Genomic DNA, 17,199 nt, shown 5'->3' on the forward strand with positions numbered 1-17,199 from the left:
TGTTCCTGTTTCTCTGGGAATCGCCTGAATGTTCAGAAAAGGTAATGAAAAGCCTTAAACTCGTGCCTGTGCTTCCTGCACTGAGACCAAAATCTGCTGTAGGCTTGCCAGACCTTTTACAGCTGCACCCTAGGGATTTAACACTGTGCAGCTTATGGGTTTATATGAAATTTCATAAAAGAGAAGCCCTGTATTTCCACATAAATATATTTATTTTGGGAAAGATCAAGAAATGCCAATATATTTCAAACTAGTTCCCCACTGCATTAAAGAATGTGAAATATTCATGTGAACATTTGCTAATCCTATACAGTGGAATCTATTTCCCTCTCTATTTAGCATACAGGCTGCAGCAGCTGAAGGTTGTTCAGCCTTTTCATTAGGAAGAAATGTAAGAATGATTTGTGAAAACCACATGGAAGTAATCATATGGAACAGTACTGAAGGGTTTTTAGAACAAAACCTTGTAAGCTACCTTGTAAGCATCTTTCATGTGTTTGTTTCTTATATGGTGTTTCACAGCTTCAAACTGTAAATTTATATTTATGGACATAATTACAAGTGCAATATAATATGCTTTCATAAAACAGAAACGAAAATTTAAGGGGCAGCACACACATTTTCATAATATATATCAGTAGGTAGCATCACTCCAAGCAAATTCCAGTTTCTCTGTTCAACCATTACTCTTGATAATGTAATGAGTAACTTTCTCATCAGTGCCAAGTTTTGCGTATCCATCCAGACCCTCCTGTGGCCCAGTATCTCACAAATAATCCCTTTTTTCATCCCCTCTGATAACTATAGTAGGAAATGGAAAAGGAAGAATTCTGAGTGCCTATGATTCCTGTTTCTACCAAGGGAAAACATCTGACCTTGGGAATTCATTTAAGTCTCCTTATGCTATGGATTCCCTATGCATTAAATAGAAATGGCATTTACTTTCCACTGAGAAATGCTAATATTTAAATACTGATTCAAAGATCCTTAGGTAAAAAGAGCTATATATGTGGAAATTTTTAATGCTTCTTTCTGCTTTCCTACAGCTTCAAGATATAAGAATACACTGAAATGCTGAAAATTTGTTACGAAATAAAATTGTACTTGGAAATGTCAGGCCTGAACAGACCAAGTCTGTTCTGAACAGTCCAGAAGTCGCTCAAGGCAGTGTGTCAGGAGAAGATGTAACCTAGCCTCTCCGGATGCTGAGTACTGAATACAACGAGGAACATCATCGCTCACCAGACCCAGCCGTGACCAGTTCCCCCATGTATCAAGAACTGTAACAAGTATATAAATGATGTCAGAAGCAGTCCTTAAGGGGCAGTTTGGATACATCCACCCTGAGTTGGAGCGCAGTGGCAGCGGGGATGAGAAATGCTCGACTTTGTGGGCATGAGCCATGCCATGCCGTTTGGCAGGTTCACTGTATTTCATAGTAAAGACACAGCCTATGAAACTCCCCTGTGTCTTCAAATTTTTGTACTCAAGCTTACATGGGCAATGGTCTGAATAGGATGACAACACCTTGACTAGCACCTGAGATCTGCAACAGCTGGAAGCATTCCTTAGAAAGATTACAGGAAGAAATTTTACTCCTCTGTTTTGCATGGAGACCCCAGACACTACAGAGCCAGAGACTTTTAGCAGAGCCATCCTGGTCATGGCTGGAATATGAAAATATTCAGTATATAATTGCCTATAATGCTAATTGTAATAGATAAAACATATATATGTTTCATTCAAATTAAATTTTTCGTTGATCCTGTGAACTTTTATATTACATTACTACTGTGGCAGCACAAAATCCAGCCATATCACTCCCAACGCAGAACAGATTCAAAGAATTAAGGCTTTCTTTGTTCCTGCAGTATGTGTGAGCAGACAGTGATTCCTCTGAATCTGCTTATTGTTACTGATTGACTACTTTCCCCCCACCTCATTCTATGGCTGAAGGCAAAGGCAAGAGCCTGAATGAAGCATATTTGTATGACATATTGGTTCACATTCATTATGGCAAGCACAGAAAAGAAATTGCATCACAGCATCTGTAAAGTTTTGTTACATGCATCTAACACAAACCATTAGAAACTGGGTTTACAGAATAGGTTCACAATGGAAAAGGATCATGAGCTTAGCACTCATCTTCTCCTAAAAGCCAGACTGCAGATATTACACTTCTACAATGTTTTGTTGGTTTTTACTTTTCACACACATCCTGATCAAGGAATCAATACTAAATGAAGCACAAATACTACAAAGGCACAGTGCATACAATTATTTTAATATTTTTGCTCCTGGTAGAAATGCAGTATCAGAAGCATCTCTAGACATCTCACTTTTGTAGCCCAAGAGATGGATCAGTACTGGGATAAGCATCTAAGCTTTTTGGTACTAATAATGGTCTTTTCACTGAAACATCAAATGTTCTTGTTCATCACCTTCAGTTTTCCCATCAGTGCCCAAGCTTACTTTTTTCTCTTTAAGAAAAGTGTTCTGTGACAGGAAGGGTTGGGTTATGCTGTCCCTCTATATAGCAAATGAATCAACTTTTTCCTCATTTTCCTGCTAAGGAAGTTCAGCCTCTCTCATTAATGCTTCCAAAAGAAACAGGAACAATTAAAATAAGAGCAAACCAAAGTATTCTTAATGCAGTTTCTAAAAAGTGAATAATCCTACGTCTTCAAGGAAATGAATCCCCACGTAAGAAATGAAGTGGTTTGCAAGCCCAAGATGTTTTCCCTTTGCAGAAAATTAAATTAAAAGAAGGATCCAGAACCGAGAGAAACTTTCCCTTGGGACCTGTTCCTCCTTCTCCAAACCCTTACCTTTGTGAGAAAACGTCTCGGTAGGGGCTGCCGTGCTGCAGTGCGATCCCATAGCCTCTGTCTGCAACAGTGTTCCCAACGGTGTAAAAAGAGCAGTCTGCGTCGTTGATGGCCACATAGTCCAGTACTGCTGCATCCCATACAAAGGCGTAGTTCCCGTATTTCACCTGCAGTAAACAGAGGAAGAGCTCAAACTACTGACTGTCAAGTCCGAAAGGAAGTTGATGCTCCTAAAAATGTGGCGGTTTCAGCAGTCTGTTCTTCAAAAAAAGTGAAGTATGGGTGCCCAGCAGCTGCCAGCACAAAAAGCGCACCGTGGCTGGTGCCGTGCAGTGCTTTGCCTGAGCGCCTCAGCAGAAAGGAAAGAAATGTGATCTGAAAACAACATGTTGTCAGCGAAACAGCAACATGCAGGAAACCTTTCCTTTCTAGGGAACAAGGGAAACATCAGGCTCCCTCCAGCAATGCTAAATTCCACCCCAAACTTCCCACTAAGCTTTTTGCTTGAGCCATAAAACCAGCCAGTTAGAGGGAAGGTAGGTGTTCACACTGGGAGAAGTGTGGGAGGGTAGGCATGGCTACCCAGATGGAAGACCACTGTTAAGACAGTCCATGTTTCAGTCATGATCCAGGCTGCCATAGGCGTCATGAACACCTATTTTTCCTTTGGGCTCTGTGCACAATTATGAGCAAGTTCATGCAAACTTTTTGGGATTATTTTTCCAGTATAAAGGGCTTTCACGTACCTTCAAAGACTTTCATATAGCAAGATCGTGTAAGCCATTTGAACTATTTGACTAAGATAAATCCAAAACAACCAATTACATTGAAAAGCTATTAGAGTAACATTTTATTATTCATTCACATGTGAAACAAATCCGGATTTTTCTTTTCATTTGAATATCTGGGATGTATACAAAATTTCAGCATTTGTTCAGAAGCAAGCTTTTAAAAACAGAAATTCAGTCTAAACTAATCCTTCTCTGTTTCAGTGAATTTCTACTTTCCAGTCAAATCATGTTTTTCTGAAAAAAATAAGAATCTCTAGCTGCTCTACCAGATCTTTTACCAGTTTTCTGTTTTGTTGGTCTCTATGTCATACCTGAAAAATCACATTGCATTTTCCTGACCTTCTGCTTAGCTTCAGTCTGCGCTTTCCCTATGCCATATTAGTCAACTAAGCTGCAAAACTAGGCTGAACCCATTGACTTTGTATATCTAATGGGAATAAATATGTGACAGCGAAGTGAAAAGTAAACAAAACGCAAAAAGGCCATCTGGGGCCAGGCAATCCAGAGAGAATTCAAAACCAAGTCAGCATGTCAAAATAAGTGATGTCAGTGCATCATTTAGATTAGGCTTTGACAATGTAGATTATGTTTTTGAAAACTGTTTACATATCAAAGTTACTGAAGCAAGCCACACCGGCTGCTTGCTCACAAGATGTAGTGCAGAAGGAACAATTGCATTTGGGACACATTCCTTTTCACTGCCGGTCTGGAAAAGGAATATTTCCTATTTGCATTCATAGGCACGGTACGGGGAGGATTTGTGCAGGTTTTGGATCAGAAAGGGAACCATATTATCTGTGGACTATACATGATTGGCAGGATAAAGAAAATTCTTTTCAAAAGACACACACACACATACACACACAAATGCAGGACTGGGTCAGGCTCTGAAAATAGTAAAAAATGCAATTTTTTTGCCTCCCAGTGGAGGTTTAAGTCTATCTAAATGGCCATGTTAACAAACAATACAACTCCTTTGTTTGTCTTACAGGCACTGCAACTCACAGAGCTCTTCCTAGCTTGGGTTATTCTGATCTTCCTACAGGCACCACTTGGCTAAGAAATAGATAGCATGATTGAGGAAAAAAACCCTTCCTGGGAGCATTTAAAAGGCTTATGACTCAGCCTGAGAAAGAATCATGATGTGCAGACAGTAAGGGAGAGAAATAGAAGACAAAAGCAGATCAGAAGGGGAGAAATGAATCCTGAAAAGGATCAGGTGGACTTTCCAAACAAAGGAATTAAGGAAAAGTGGTGTTCAAAAGCTGAATTATTTTACATGTGGGGAGATAACCTTTGAGGTGATGGTGAGCAGAGGGTTCTATTTTGACACCCACTTTAGTCCTAACCCAGCCTTTTAACGTCCTAGTGCATTGAATTCACTTAAGTGCTTGTAAAGAGACTTACCAGCTGCTCAGCTGGTCAGGAAATGTACTCTTGATTTGGCTGCCTCCTGGTAAAACAACTCACAGTGAGAATATATAAAAGTGGATAGAGCACCTACTGTCAATAATATCTGTGATGAAGCGGTATATATAAGATCCTTAAAGCAGACCTGGTAATATCACAGTTCAGGTTCCCACAAAGATACTGTGTTTCATAGATAAGATCACAGTGAGCATCCTGTGCACATAGATAAGTGCACAGGGCAGGAGAGATGGAAGATCCAGAAGGGATCATCCATCCACCTACCTTCAAGAAGATTGCATGCAATAAAATACATCCTTTTTAGCATTTTCCCCCTATCCATTTACAAATCTAGGGAATTCAAATCCATGGCACAAAGCTAAGTTGGAACTGTAGCGTTTGCGATCACTCTCTTTATGAAACTACTCCTCAGTCAAACAGTTTTAACTGCTATTCAATGTATTTATTTTTACTACTTTTTTTTTTTTTTTTTAAAAGAAGAACTTTCTTCTGTCATTCCTAGTTATTTCTCCTTTTGCAGTTCTAAATACTCTCACTTTGGGGCTGACACCTTTCCATTCTCAATGAACCTTTCTGTTACTAGTATATGTACTGGATATAGCTTTCTTTAATCTTTCCTTGCAAATCCATCAGTTCAGTCCTCATTAGCAGTGACACCACTTTTGAACTGTCTCCAATTCTTAATTTTTATATACAAGAAAAACACCTGTTTCTCTAAGAGAAAATCAGTTTTCTGGCAGACCAGGAGGCATATGATTCCCCTTGAAGCACACGCCTCTTATGAGATTCAGAGCCTAAATTGTCTGCCCATGGATCTTTCACACATCATAAGACTGGTTTTAGCATGAAGTTCTAAGAATAAAATTTTGCTAAAGTATAACATATCCGGAACACTGCTGATATTTTACAGATTTGCACCTACAAATAAGGGGTAGCTATACTATGAAAAGGGAGGATGATGCTCTGTTGGAAAGGAGAAGGGAATTTCAGAACAAAATTTCAATTAAAAACATATATCCTTCTCTCTTTGTCCCTCTTACTATGAGAAACACACATTTTGTAGCTTTCCAATAGCTATGCTGAAGACTTCCACTTTGGGCCTCAAAACCAACAGCAAAAATTCCAGCTCTGCATTATGAGAAAGTTAAGGAGCTTACAGTCAGTCAGTTATGAGCAAAATCTCCTTGGAAAAAGAAACAGTTCTTTGTAACATATATAAACCCAATACTTGCATAAGATCGCATCCCTGAATGTGTATTTCCACAACGTTATATTGGCATTTTGTAGTGCGATGATAACATCTCGGGATGGTGGCAAATCTGAATGCTGTTCACACACGACTGCACAGCCCAGGATCACCAGGGAAGTGCTTTGCAGGAGGGCAGTGTATTATCATTCAGCAGCAACCCCAGCTTTCCAGTCTGCCAGGGCACGGAGAACTGACACTTCAGTCTCCTGCCCCGGGGCATCCTGCCTGTCAGCAAGGCAGAAGCTAAAAAGATTTATGGAGTATCTTATGAGTATTACTGGGGGTGGTGGTGGTGGTGGTGGTAGTGGTGGTGGGTGGAATTACAGGCAAAATTGAACCTATTAGTTGTTCATCAGGGTATTTTGAACTCATGCACTACACTGGTCCTGAAGTGAAGCTGGGAGGTATGGTACCAGACAGAAATTTGTGACTTGACTTCAGAGTTTTGTGAGCAATTCCAAAGGAGTTACTGTAAAAAGAGTTATTACACAGAATAGGGCCCATCAGCACATAGGTGGTAAAACTGTTTCTATAAGTCTGTTACATTTCTATTTTCTATCACTGCATATTTACAAGATTTTTATTTGTTGAAGCCCTGCCTGTAGATATTAGTTAAAATTTGTCTAAAACCAGTCGACTCATATGAGGAAAGAATTTAAAGCTATTTCGCTGTTGCATATGCACATACTTCATGCCATCAAGTGGATAGTATTTCTTCTTACAGCTAACCTGTTCAAGCAGAGTAGGCTGAATAATGTATGTGTGTACAATTCTAGCATGCTAAACCCACGTTTCTAGTCTAGAAAATTATAAATTTCAGAAAAAAGTAATTGTAAGTAAACAACAAAGTACTGCAAATTTTCATACTTGAATTCTTGGACAATATATTTTCGGTAAATTAAATTCCTTTTAAAAAGAAATACAAAGAATCCTCATGAAAGGAAAAACGTACACAATAATCTGCACTTTAAACAGAACTGGCAGTTATTTTTCCTGCAGACCTCTTATAAATATTTCATCATACATAAAATACGTTACCTGTTCTAAAAACAATACAACTTTTAAGGCCAGGGAAATATTAAGTTTCAACTGATTAAGATGATATTAATTTCCTGGAAAAAAATCTGAAAGTTAGATAATGGTGATGAAGTACATTTTCTGAATACACTGTGCCTACAGCCCAGTGGCGCAGTGGTGATGCTTTTTCTACTGATTTCCATTATGAGTCAGGCACCATCCTTTCCCTCCGAGTGCTGTACACCTTTCCCTGCCTATGAAGTTGTCAGCTGTATTTTAGCCAAGAACACATGAACAGAAACAGAATTCCACAGCACAGCAGCAGTGACTCCAGCTCGGACCTAAACCCAATCAAGGGCACTGCTCCACACAGCACTTTCAGGGTCATGTTCTCCAATAAGGACCACTGCACTGCACTGACTACACAGAGGGAAAACACCATCTGATGCTGCTTGCCACGTGCTTATCAGCGTGGATGTGAGACTTTGGCATTTACAAATACATTTCAGAAATGAATTTTTTGACATAATCTTTGCATATTCAGCAAGAATGCATTAGCTGCAGCCTGCAGAGGGCTGTACTCCATTCCACAAAACTGCCTCGTCAAGGCTGCTGTTACATGAGGAATGAAGAAGAGGGAACAAAACTGAACAAACATTTGCAAATATCTGAGTGAGAGCCAATAGACATAACGTGGATATTGTACTCTGAAATGGGAAAAGGCAAAGATAAAATTTGTGGTGGAAGCTTAAATCTAGATTTTCGAGTTGTCAGATATTGCCAAACAGCTTGATGGCATTTACAATGCTGGGTTTTCTTCAGCAGAAGGGAATGGAGACACATTGATCTCCATAATGCTCTTGCAAGAAGCCAATGAAATTACTGTTTATTGGACTTAAGCAGAAGTCAAATCTACCTTGAGAGAAATTTTCATTTCCTAATTTGTTTTCCTCCAGGGACAAAGGTTTCAAGTCTTGGTTTTGTTCACAAAGAGCACAATTGTGGCTAACTTCTATATGGATCCCAGTGAAATAAAATCTCACATTTCATCGTTGTTGAATAAAACCTAATTTACAGTTCTCTTGAAACCGAACTTTCTGTACTTCCAAAGTACAATTTTGAAGCTTCTTGCCCCACACTCCCTTGCAGGCTTGCACATGTGGCTGATTTGCATAACCTAAGAATGAAATACAGTCATGCAGTTGGGGATGCAGAATACAAATTTGACCAACAGCTCTTTGCAGTGTTCTTTGCACAGGAGTTGGACTCCCATGTTGGTGTTAGAGCACAGAATAAAAATTCCTATATACATAGAACTCTATTCAGTCATCAAGACATGCAGCTAATTAAATACTACTACTACTACTGACAACAACAACCACCACCACCCCACCACCCCCCTTTACAATGTCATTTTGCAGGGTCTGTAGAAAGCTGTTTAAATTTAGGGGGCACACTCTGACAAACATTGAAACTTATTCTTCGTACTTATTCAAACAGAAAATTGCAGAATCATTTCTAAAAGTGTTATTGAGCTACTGCCCAGCAGAGAACATCAGCAGGAAAAGAAACATCGAGGAGCTTAGGGGACGAAAGGAGAGGTTAGAAATGCCAGCCTCACCTCCTCTTCAGTGTGAAGTCTCTATTTCATTACATTGTCATATCATCTTCAATGGCATGTCCATTTGCTCCAGATAAAACTTCATCAGGAAAAGCATTAATTCCTCATATGCAACCTGCCACCAACTTCTTGAGAAAAAGCCTCATGATCACACATTCACTTGTTACCCTGGGCAGACTGTGAATAATTCATCCAGTATTAGAGGAATTATTCAGGTACGAGAACTTTGTAATGAGAGGGCAGCTTCAAGTTAGAATTTTTCCAGTGCTCGCTGCATTCACATTTTGCTATTGCAATTAAATGCATCTTGTAACTTACAAGAAAGAAAGTAACAAGCAGAGCAAACCAGAGTGGAGGCTGATCAAAGGTGGTTGGGAGAGCAGAGCCAGCTGCTTCTCCAGGTAATCACAGCACAGCTTTTATAAGGCAGCAGATCACACTGATTGCTGACATGCAGCTGAACCACAGGTTTCTTACAGCTAACATTAATTTCAGATGGAAGAGAAATATGAGAAAAAAACAACAGACAAAAATAACTCAGCAAAGCAGACCTTTGAAAGGTAAGGAACCAATATTTTTTTTTTTATGCTAGCTTCTCATTTATTTTATGACAGCTAAGTGTTGGAAATAGCAATGGACACTCTTTTAAGGGTATCACCAGTGAAGGCCATATACAAAAATGATATGAAAACACTTCAGGTTCCTCAAAAACTTAGATCTGTCATAGCCAAGTGGTGGTCTCAACAATGAGTCAAATTTAAATGAAATGTCACTGAAGCGTCTCCCCCTTTCTGATATATTTGTATTTTTGTGATAGCTAATCTCCAATAAAAGAATGATTAAATGAGGAAAAATACACAGATCAATCCTCTTCATTTGGGTGAAAAAGTAAAATTTTGTGGATTAAAATGTCACAAAGAAGATAAATGCAGGTGAATTTAGAAAAGCAGCACCCTTCTTTAAATCAGTCCAGCACCACGCTAACTGAAGGGTTCTTGTCCCCATTCTTCAGACTAGAAGCAGAGTCTAACTGCAATTCCTGGGTAGCATTCTCTATTCAAAGAAGTACTTAATGAATACCAACTGCAAGAATAGAAAAATCACCAAAGGTCAAAAAACTACTCATCAAAACCGTTCATCATCTGAAAAAGAATTTGAACCACAAGAAAATTATTTGAATTATTTGCAGAACTACCAATATTACTGGAAAATCCTCCAGTAAAAGCTCATTTGAAACAATAGAGATTCATTTTAGAAACTTATTTTGAAGGAAGTGACTTAACTTTCAGTTTTTAATATTCCTTGTACAGGAGCTCTGACCACTTTCGTAGTGGTAATAGGATTCAGCATGTTCCACTACTTGTGCATTAGAATTGAACTATCTTGTTTTGAACCATTTTATCCTTCTTTCTTCCATAAGCATCTCCTTCGCAGGTTTGGACGGAGCTAGCCTGGCACTGTACATCTAGACTCAGTATCCTGAAGCTCCAAAAGAAATTTTTTTCCCCCCACCCTGACATTACATTGCACAACAATTTAGCATGTTTCCCCTCATTTTGGTACCCTGCAGGAGACAAGAAATGCTAACTGCTGGCAGCCTGCACTGCACCTCAAAATCTTGGGCATGAAGGAACAGGTTTGGATCATAAAGCTCAGTGCTTCCACATCAGTTTGCTTTCATATAGATTTTGATGGTCTTGAAAGCTACTTCTTCTTCTGGAAAACCTGCATAAAACAATCAATCCTCTCTAGCAGTGATTCTTTCCCTTAAGCACAGCTTTCATGTGGCTGAGGAAATAACCAGACTGGGATTTATCCCAACCCTTTAAGGTTTCTACCCTTCAGCGATACCTGGCATCCCTGTTCCCCCAGAGTTCAATAAGGGCCACTACAGGGTGTCTCTGTTTCTTTCAGGCTGCTGCACAGATTGGCATCACGGACAGTTTCCAGCAAAGCATTCTGGCAAAACTCCACAGTGAAATTTTTGTCCTATTTCCAGCTAACGCAACCATTTTAAGCCTGATTAGGTCTCCTGCAGGCAGGTCAGTCCCTTCTGACCACGTGGCAGATGCTGCGCAAAGAAATGTTCCTGTATCCCAGGGTCAGTGCATTGTTACGAGCTGTTGTTCCTCTAACACGTGGGTTCCTAATGCCACCACACTGCCCCTTGTCGCTGGCTCCTCAGGTCTTTGGAGACCCTGCTGCCGAATGCATTTTAATTCTCACAAGAAGATACTTCAAACCCATAGGAAAGGAAAACATTACACTATGTGCTAAGAAGGTCTTCTCTTTCTTTTGCAGTTTAGAACCCATGAAAAACATTAGGAGCTGTGGGAGGAGGAAGACGAGTGCAGCAGGAGTTTTTACTCAGTTGAGACTGCCTGCTTGCGGTTACCATGCAGACAGATAAGAAGCTGACACAGCGTAACAAGCTGTCATGTATTGTCCCTGTAGTCTTAAAAGTGACCTCCTCTCTGCTGCTGTCTGCCCCACAGCAAGCTGCTAGGGGGAGCAGGGTGCCAGGGTGAAAAATGCAGATAGCATATCTGCAGTCCAAAACACTCAGCATTTCACAGCTGCTGACTAGGAAGTCAAATCCCTTGTATAAAACAATTATTACAAAGAATGTGGTTACAGTCATTTAAAATGCGCAACTACGCCTCTGCCAGGCAGAACAACCCAGGTAAAGAAGCAGGCACCCGAGTTCTTTATGTGCAAAGGTAAATAAAGATGCAAATGGTGTCCAGAAAGTGTTTCAAGTTCAGACAGCACCCAAACCACTGTAACTTATGCATCTGGACACTTTTCACATGCAATTAAAGAATTTGTATGTTTATTACAACTGTAATTTCAGGTGACAGTTGGGCTTTTGCATCCCTACAGAGTGAAATACTTACAGCCTTTGCCTTAATGGGTCATAACTTAGCTCATCTCTGGCCACAACCTGTGCAGGCATTTCCATTTACCCAAGGCTATAACATCCATTTTGCACACCTTTGTAAATAATGAATTAAGTGCAAGTCACAGACTCCCATTGTATTTGTTTCTAATACATCCTGACTTGGTCACGTAACAGCTCAGATGACAGAAATGAGTTTACAGTTGACAGAATTGGGAAACAGCAGCCAAACATCAACTAAAATAAATAAATTGTTGAAAAGCAATCAGTCAATTTGTTATCATGCTGGAAGATCCACTCAGGACTGATACCTTTCATGAAAGATTTCTAATCCCTTCTGTCTCCTGAAACAGAAATCAGCAGAAATTCCTGGGTAGTACACTTGACGCAAACTTAGACAGATAAGGTTAAACACGGATCTTTTGCCTGATGAAAGTGATACATGGAGCTGGACAGAAACCAGTTCTCTTTCTGCACAAGGAGTTTCAAGATTTTGAATTAAGGAAAAGTATCACAAACGTTGGAACCAAAACAAATGAAAAAAATCCAAACTGGAAAAGATACTATTTCAAAAGTTGATTTCAACCTGAATTATTTTCTCTGCAATGGATTAACATTTAAAAATGAAAAAAACATATTTTGATCAAAAAGTTACTAGTTCAATATGGAGATATCCTATGATGACATGTTGACAATTTTAGAGCTTTTAAAGATAAACAATGTTTTATAAAAATACCTCCTTCCTTACACAGTTTGAATTACTGTAATATTCCATCAGATAAATCCCTAATGACAACTCACTCTAGTTTACTTGATATATGCTTGTAGTCATCTTAAAAAAAAAATCTAAACACATATAAATAGAATCATTAATACAAAAACAATTGTATTTCCTGCTTCACTATAGATTTCCCGTAAGTCTGCTAAATCATGGAAACTTATGTCTCCTTACATTTTCCCCCAAGCCTTTCAGACAAAATATGCTGTGAAATCTCATTATATCATAAACAAGAAGAATAGTTCTTTGGTAAATACACAATGCAATTAGTCAGCCAGTCTAATTTATTTTCTTAATTTGAGTTTGATATGTATACCCTGTGTCACTGGTGGTCTTTTGAAAAATATAGTACAATTGGGTTAAATTCAAGTACTTGTTCTAGTCCTACCACATTAATAAAAATGCCAAGGCATCTGAGATGACTAATGAGAAAAGTGGAGTTAAAATATTTAAGAAATGGAAAAAATGATGGTACAGGGTTTTTTCAATTTAAATTGTGATGATGCAATGCAATCAGCTGATTTGCCTTCTTAGAATGAAGTAGCAGTTCACCTAGAATTAGTAACACCAGTTGAGATTTTCTTAGTTACACAGTTTACTTGCAAATCAGGTATTTGTACATGCAGCATGGTCAGCTAAGTGCCCACTTAATCACTTACATCATTAAATATCTTACTCAAGTGAATGAAATAATTTCATTAGTTAGCACCAAACAACAAGAAAGGAAAATTAAAACCACAAGCAATAACATCGTAAAATCAACAACTTGACATTCTAATACTTCATCTAATGTTCAGCATGTATGACCTAGCATCTGTGCGGGGATGGCTTGAAAAACGCCACTGCCTTGTTAAGAAATGTAATCTCACTCAGTGTTGTGTTATTTATTTTACTGAAAACCTTGACTACAAGAATAAATATCTAAACTGATGGTTAATCGTTAGTTACATTTATGTCATAATGTACCTTAAAAATAACTTATCTTTTCAGAACTATGCCATAAGAAGGACAGTACATTGGACACATATATGCTAAATGCAGGGAAGAACTGCAGGTTTTCCCTGGCTTTGGAAGAATTAGAAAGAAGCCTCAGTATTCCACTGCACCTGGAAACACATGAGCTACCAGCACAGTGGCAAGAGTGGACAAGAGGCCTTAACTTGATGCCAAAGCAAAAAAAAAAAAAAAAAAAAAAAAAAAAAAAAAAAAAAAAAATTACTTGCCCAGGTCTATTGTACTGGCATTCTTCTTGTTCCTTAAATATGGATTTTAAAATGGAAACCAATGAACACAATTTTCTTCTTCACTTATTCAGTGAGGTGTCAAAGGATGCTGCACAGCTTCTCATAAATTGGCGATATATGCCTGACCAAGTTTTCAGGAAAAACAGCTGTGTGTCTGCATCTGTACACACAGCTCACACAGACAGCTATGCAGCTGCACAGCCTTTTGTATGTAGACACAGCTCTTTTCTATCTTCAGTTATATTTAAATATCATACACAGTGAAACTGCACACACATGGGTTCTTCTTCTGAAAACATGATCCCTTCAGACACAAACGAAAAGCATAAGTCCTACTGATGGACGGACACCTACATCAAGTTCAATGTAGTGCCTTTGTTGCCATTTGTATACCACTCATGTTAAATTTTAGGAAAAGTTTACTTCACAAGCTGTATACAAGAAAGCAGAAAAACACAATGCCAGGAAAATATATCCCCCTTTATCTGATATACGACATATCTACAAAAAGCATATTTTATTGTAGCTGAAGAGGATAAAACCACCATAATATATTCTCTTGTCTCTTTTGACTTCTTTTTAACTATGTTTATTGTTTTTGTCATATTTCAAATTATTTAGAGCCCAATAATGTGAGTTCTATGGGAATTTAAGGCTCAGTACAGGCACCTACATCTGGCAGCTACTGAATAAGTAAGAGTCAGTTCAACGGACTCAGACTGTACCTACACGGGCACACGTTGAGAGCAGAACCTAGGTCTAGCAATGCTCAAGCTGAATGAACTGAGAGATAAAACACAGACCTCTAAGGGCATAAAATATGGCAAGAGCATAATAAAAATTAAAAAAATCTACAGATTGAGTACAATATGATAAAGATTAAATCAAAACTGCAGTTGCATAATATACATATAACATGGGTTTTAGAAACACCTCACAGCTTACAAATTTTAGAAAGCAGTAATAGCTAAAACGTACTGAAATCCATACAGAATGTGTGCAATATAAATCATGAAAGGATGCAATACGATTTGACACAGTATCTGTCAAAAAGTGTACCATGTAAAACTCTATGGGGACCAAAGAAACTCCACCAGGCCAAGGACTACTATTAGAAAGAAATTAAAAACAAACTTTCTGTGAGTTTCTCTGTTATTTAGACGTAATTTGTCTTTGTTCAGGTAGGAATGGAACTGGGAGATTCCCCCCCCCCCCCCCCCCCCCCCCCCAATATTACTCGGGTCGTGAGGTCTGGAACAATTATATCCCCTTCCAAATTGGTGGATGCAAATACAAAGAGAGCCGAGGGTCTACCACTGACTCTTTTCAATGGATGCCAAATCTGAGCTAATGATTTTTTATGTTGGATGGAGGGAGCAGTTAACTCTGAAGATATGAGAAAGGGTGTTGTAGAAAGACCGGGCAAACCTTTGATGTGATGTTCTAGGAATGTCGAGGAATAGGTGGAAAAGCCCGTTGATGAGAGGTTGAACTGGGCAATTCAAGATTTTGAAAATCAGGACATTAGTTTGGGAGTGGGGAGGTATGGCAAAAGGGGTAGTAAAATCCATCAGATAGTATTTATGTGGTCTTGAGTTACATGCTTGGCTGATGTTTCCACTCTACTGAACTTTATTTTAGTTTTGCAAAACTGCTATCATGCCTGATAATGTGGGGAGACTCTCAACACCACAGCATGAAAGCATGTATTCGGATGTACAATTCTCTAAATCAAGACCATTATTGGCATCTATGGAAACCCAAAATAATTCCCTGCGTATTTTCCACAACTGTTGTCATTCCCAAACATATGTTATACGTCATTATTTTAGCCTTAATTTCGGTATGAGCTCTTTTGATTTACTTTTGGGTTTGTCTATTTTGATTCATTTCCTTGATCTCATATTTTGTTTCATTTTTTGTTGTTCTCTCTTTGTTGTGTTCCATCTGCTGCTCACTTTGTTAAATCTAAAATGATATAACGATCAAGCTAATCAAGAATAAGATACTGTTTAAAGAAAACCATCTCCTTCATTTAGCTTTCAGCGCAGCTATAGCATAAGCAGAGCTGTTCAATTTAATAATAGCATCATCTGAGGGAGTGAAAGCATTTTGCAAACATTCATTAACTGATGCCTATATTTTCCTTTTGTGAGAAATTGTTCCCGCCTTTGCTGTTTACCCCTGCCCATTCTGTACCTACATTATTGTGTGTTGTCTCCAGACTATGCTGTGAATTGCAACATTAGGGACCCCAAGAGGGATTCATGTAACAACTTGTGTGTAAAGACAAGACTTGAGCAAAATGTTAGCAATTGAGGCCAAAATTTTGATTCTGAAGATACTGCTGCTTATAAGCACCTAATGTTTTCACATCAAATTCTTCTTTTAAGCAAGCAGTAGATGTGTGCCTCTTCTCTGTAAGGGATGAGCAGACTGGTGTCCTTTCTGATACCAGTGCTCCATGAAGACTCATAAATGAGGTGAAAGAGTACCAGTGCCCACTGAGAGGCCCAGTCCAGCAGCTTCCCCAGTGCATACTTGGAGTGTCACATAAACCACAACCATGCCCAGAACTCCTGCAATGTGCGAAACAAAATTTTATAAGTTTTCAAATTTGGATTTGTTATCTTCTGACCACCTGTGGTGTAGGAAGCTAGCCCACACCATTTCTCCATGCTTTGGGGACACATTTTTTTCCAGTGTCTCCCAGAGGCCACAAATTCAGACTGTTTTGGACCAAGATATGTTGCAGTACCTTGGATCAATCACAAGAAAGATGCCCTGGCCATTCATCTCTCATACCAAGGAATACTCAGGAACTGCAGCCAGCACTTAGTGAAAGATGATGAGAAATTCTGAGGTTTCCTGGGAATTTGTATCCCAGTTAGGGACAAGATTCACTAATGGGAAGGTGGCATGTTCTAGATTTGTTTACTCACAGGTTGAGAATTCTTCCTAGGAAGGTATTTGTGCTGGTTTGGGCTGAGATAGAGTTAATTTTTTTCGTAGTAGCTAGTATGGGCCTATGTTTTGGATTTGTGCTGGAAACAGTGTTGATAGTTCAGGGATGACGCTGAGCAGGGCTTACACAGAGCCAAGGCCTTTTCTGCCTCTCACCCGCCCCACCAGCGAGCAGGCTCGGGGGGCACAAAAAGTTGGGAGGGGACACAGCCAGGACAGCTGACCCCAAGTGACCAAAGGGGTATTCCATACCATATGACATAATGTTCAGCATATAAAGCTGAGGGAAGAAGAAGGAAGGGGGAGATGTTTGGAGCGATGGCATTTTGTCTTCCCAAGTCACCATTACACGTGACGGAGCCCGGCCTTCCTGGGGATGG

The 17,199-nt window shown here is 39.1% G+C and overlaps 1 protein-coding gene across 2 annotated transcripts in view; it reads right to left on the minus strand.

The window, feature by feature from the left end:
- Window positions 1-17,199, minus strand: part of GRID2 (glutamate ionotropic receptor delta type subunit 2) — a 731,038-nt gene that overhangs the window by 69,580 nt on the left and 644,259 nt on the right. For both annotated transcript variants that reach the window (XR_005828679.1, XM_040599440.1), the window contains exon 14: window positions 2,829-2,995. Coding sequence is in view for 1 of the 2 variants with exons in the window: in XM_040599440.1 (XP_040455374.1) it covers window positions 2,829-2,995 (167 nt within the window). In the remaining variant the exon portion in view is untranslated. The remainder of the gene's footprint in view (window positions 1-2,828; window positions 2,996-17,199) is intronic.

Source organism: Falco naumanni, chromosome 1 (genome assembly GCF_017639655.2).
Source record: "Falco naumanni isolate bFalNau1 chromosome 1, bFalNau1.pat, whole genome shotgun sequence".
NCBI lineage: Eukaryota > Metazoa > Chordata > Aves > Falconiformes > Falconidae > Falco > Falco naumanni.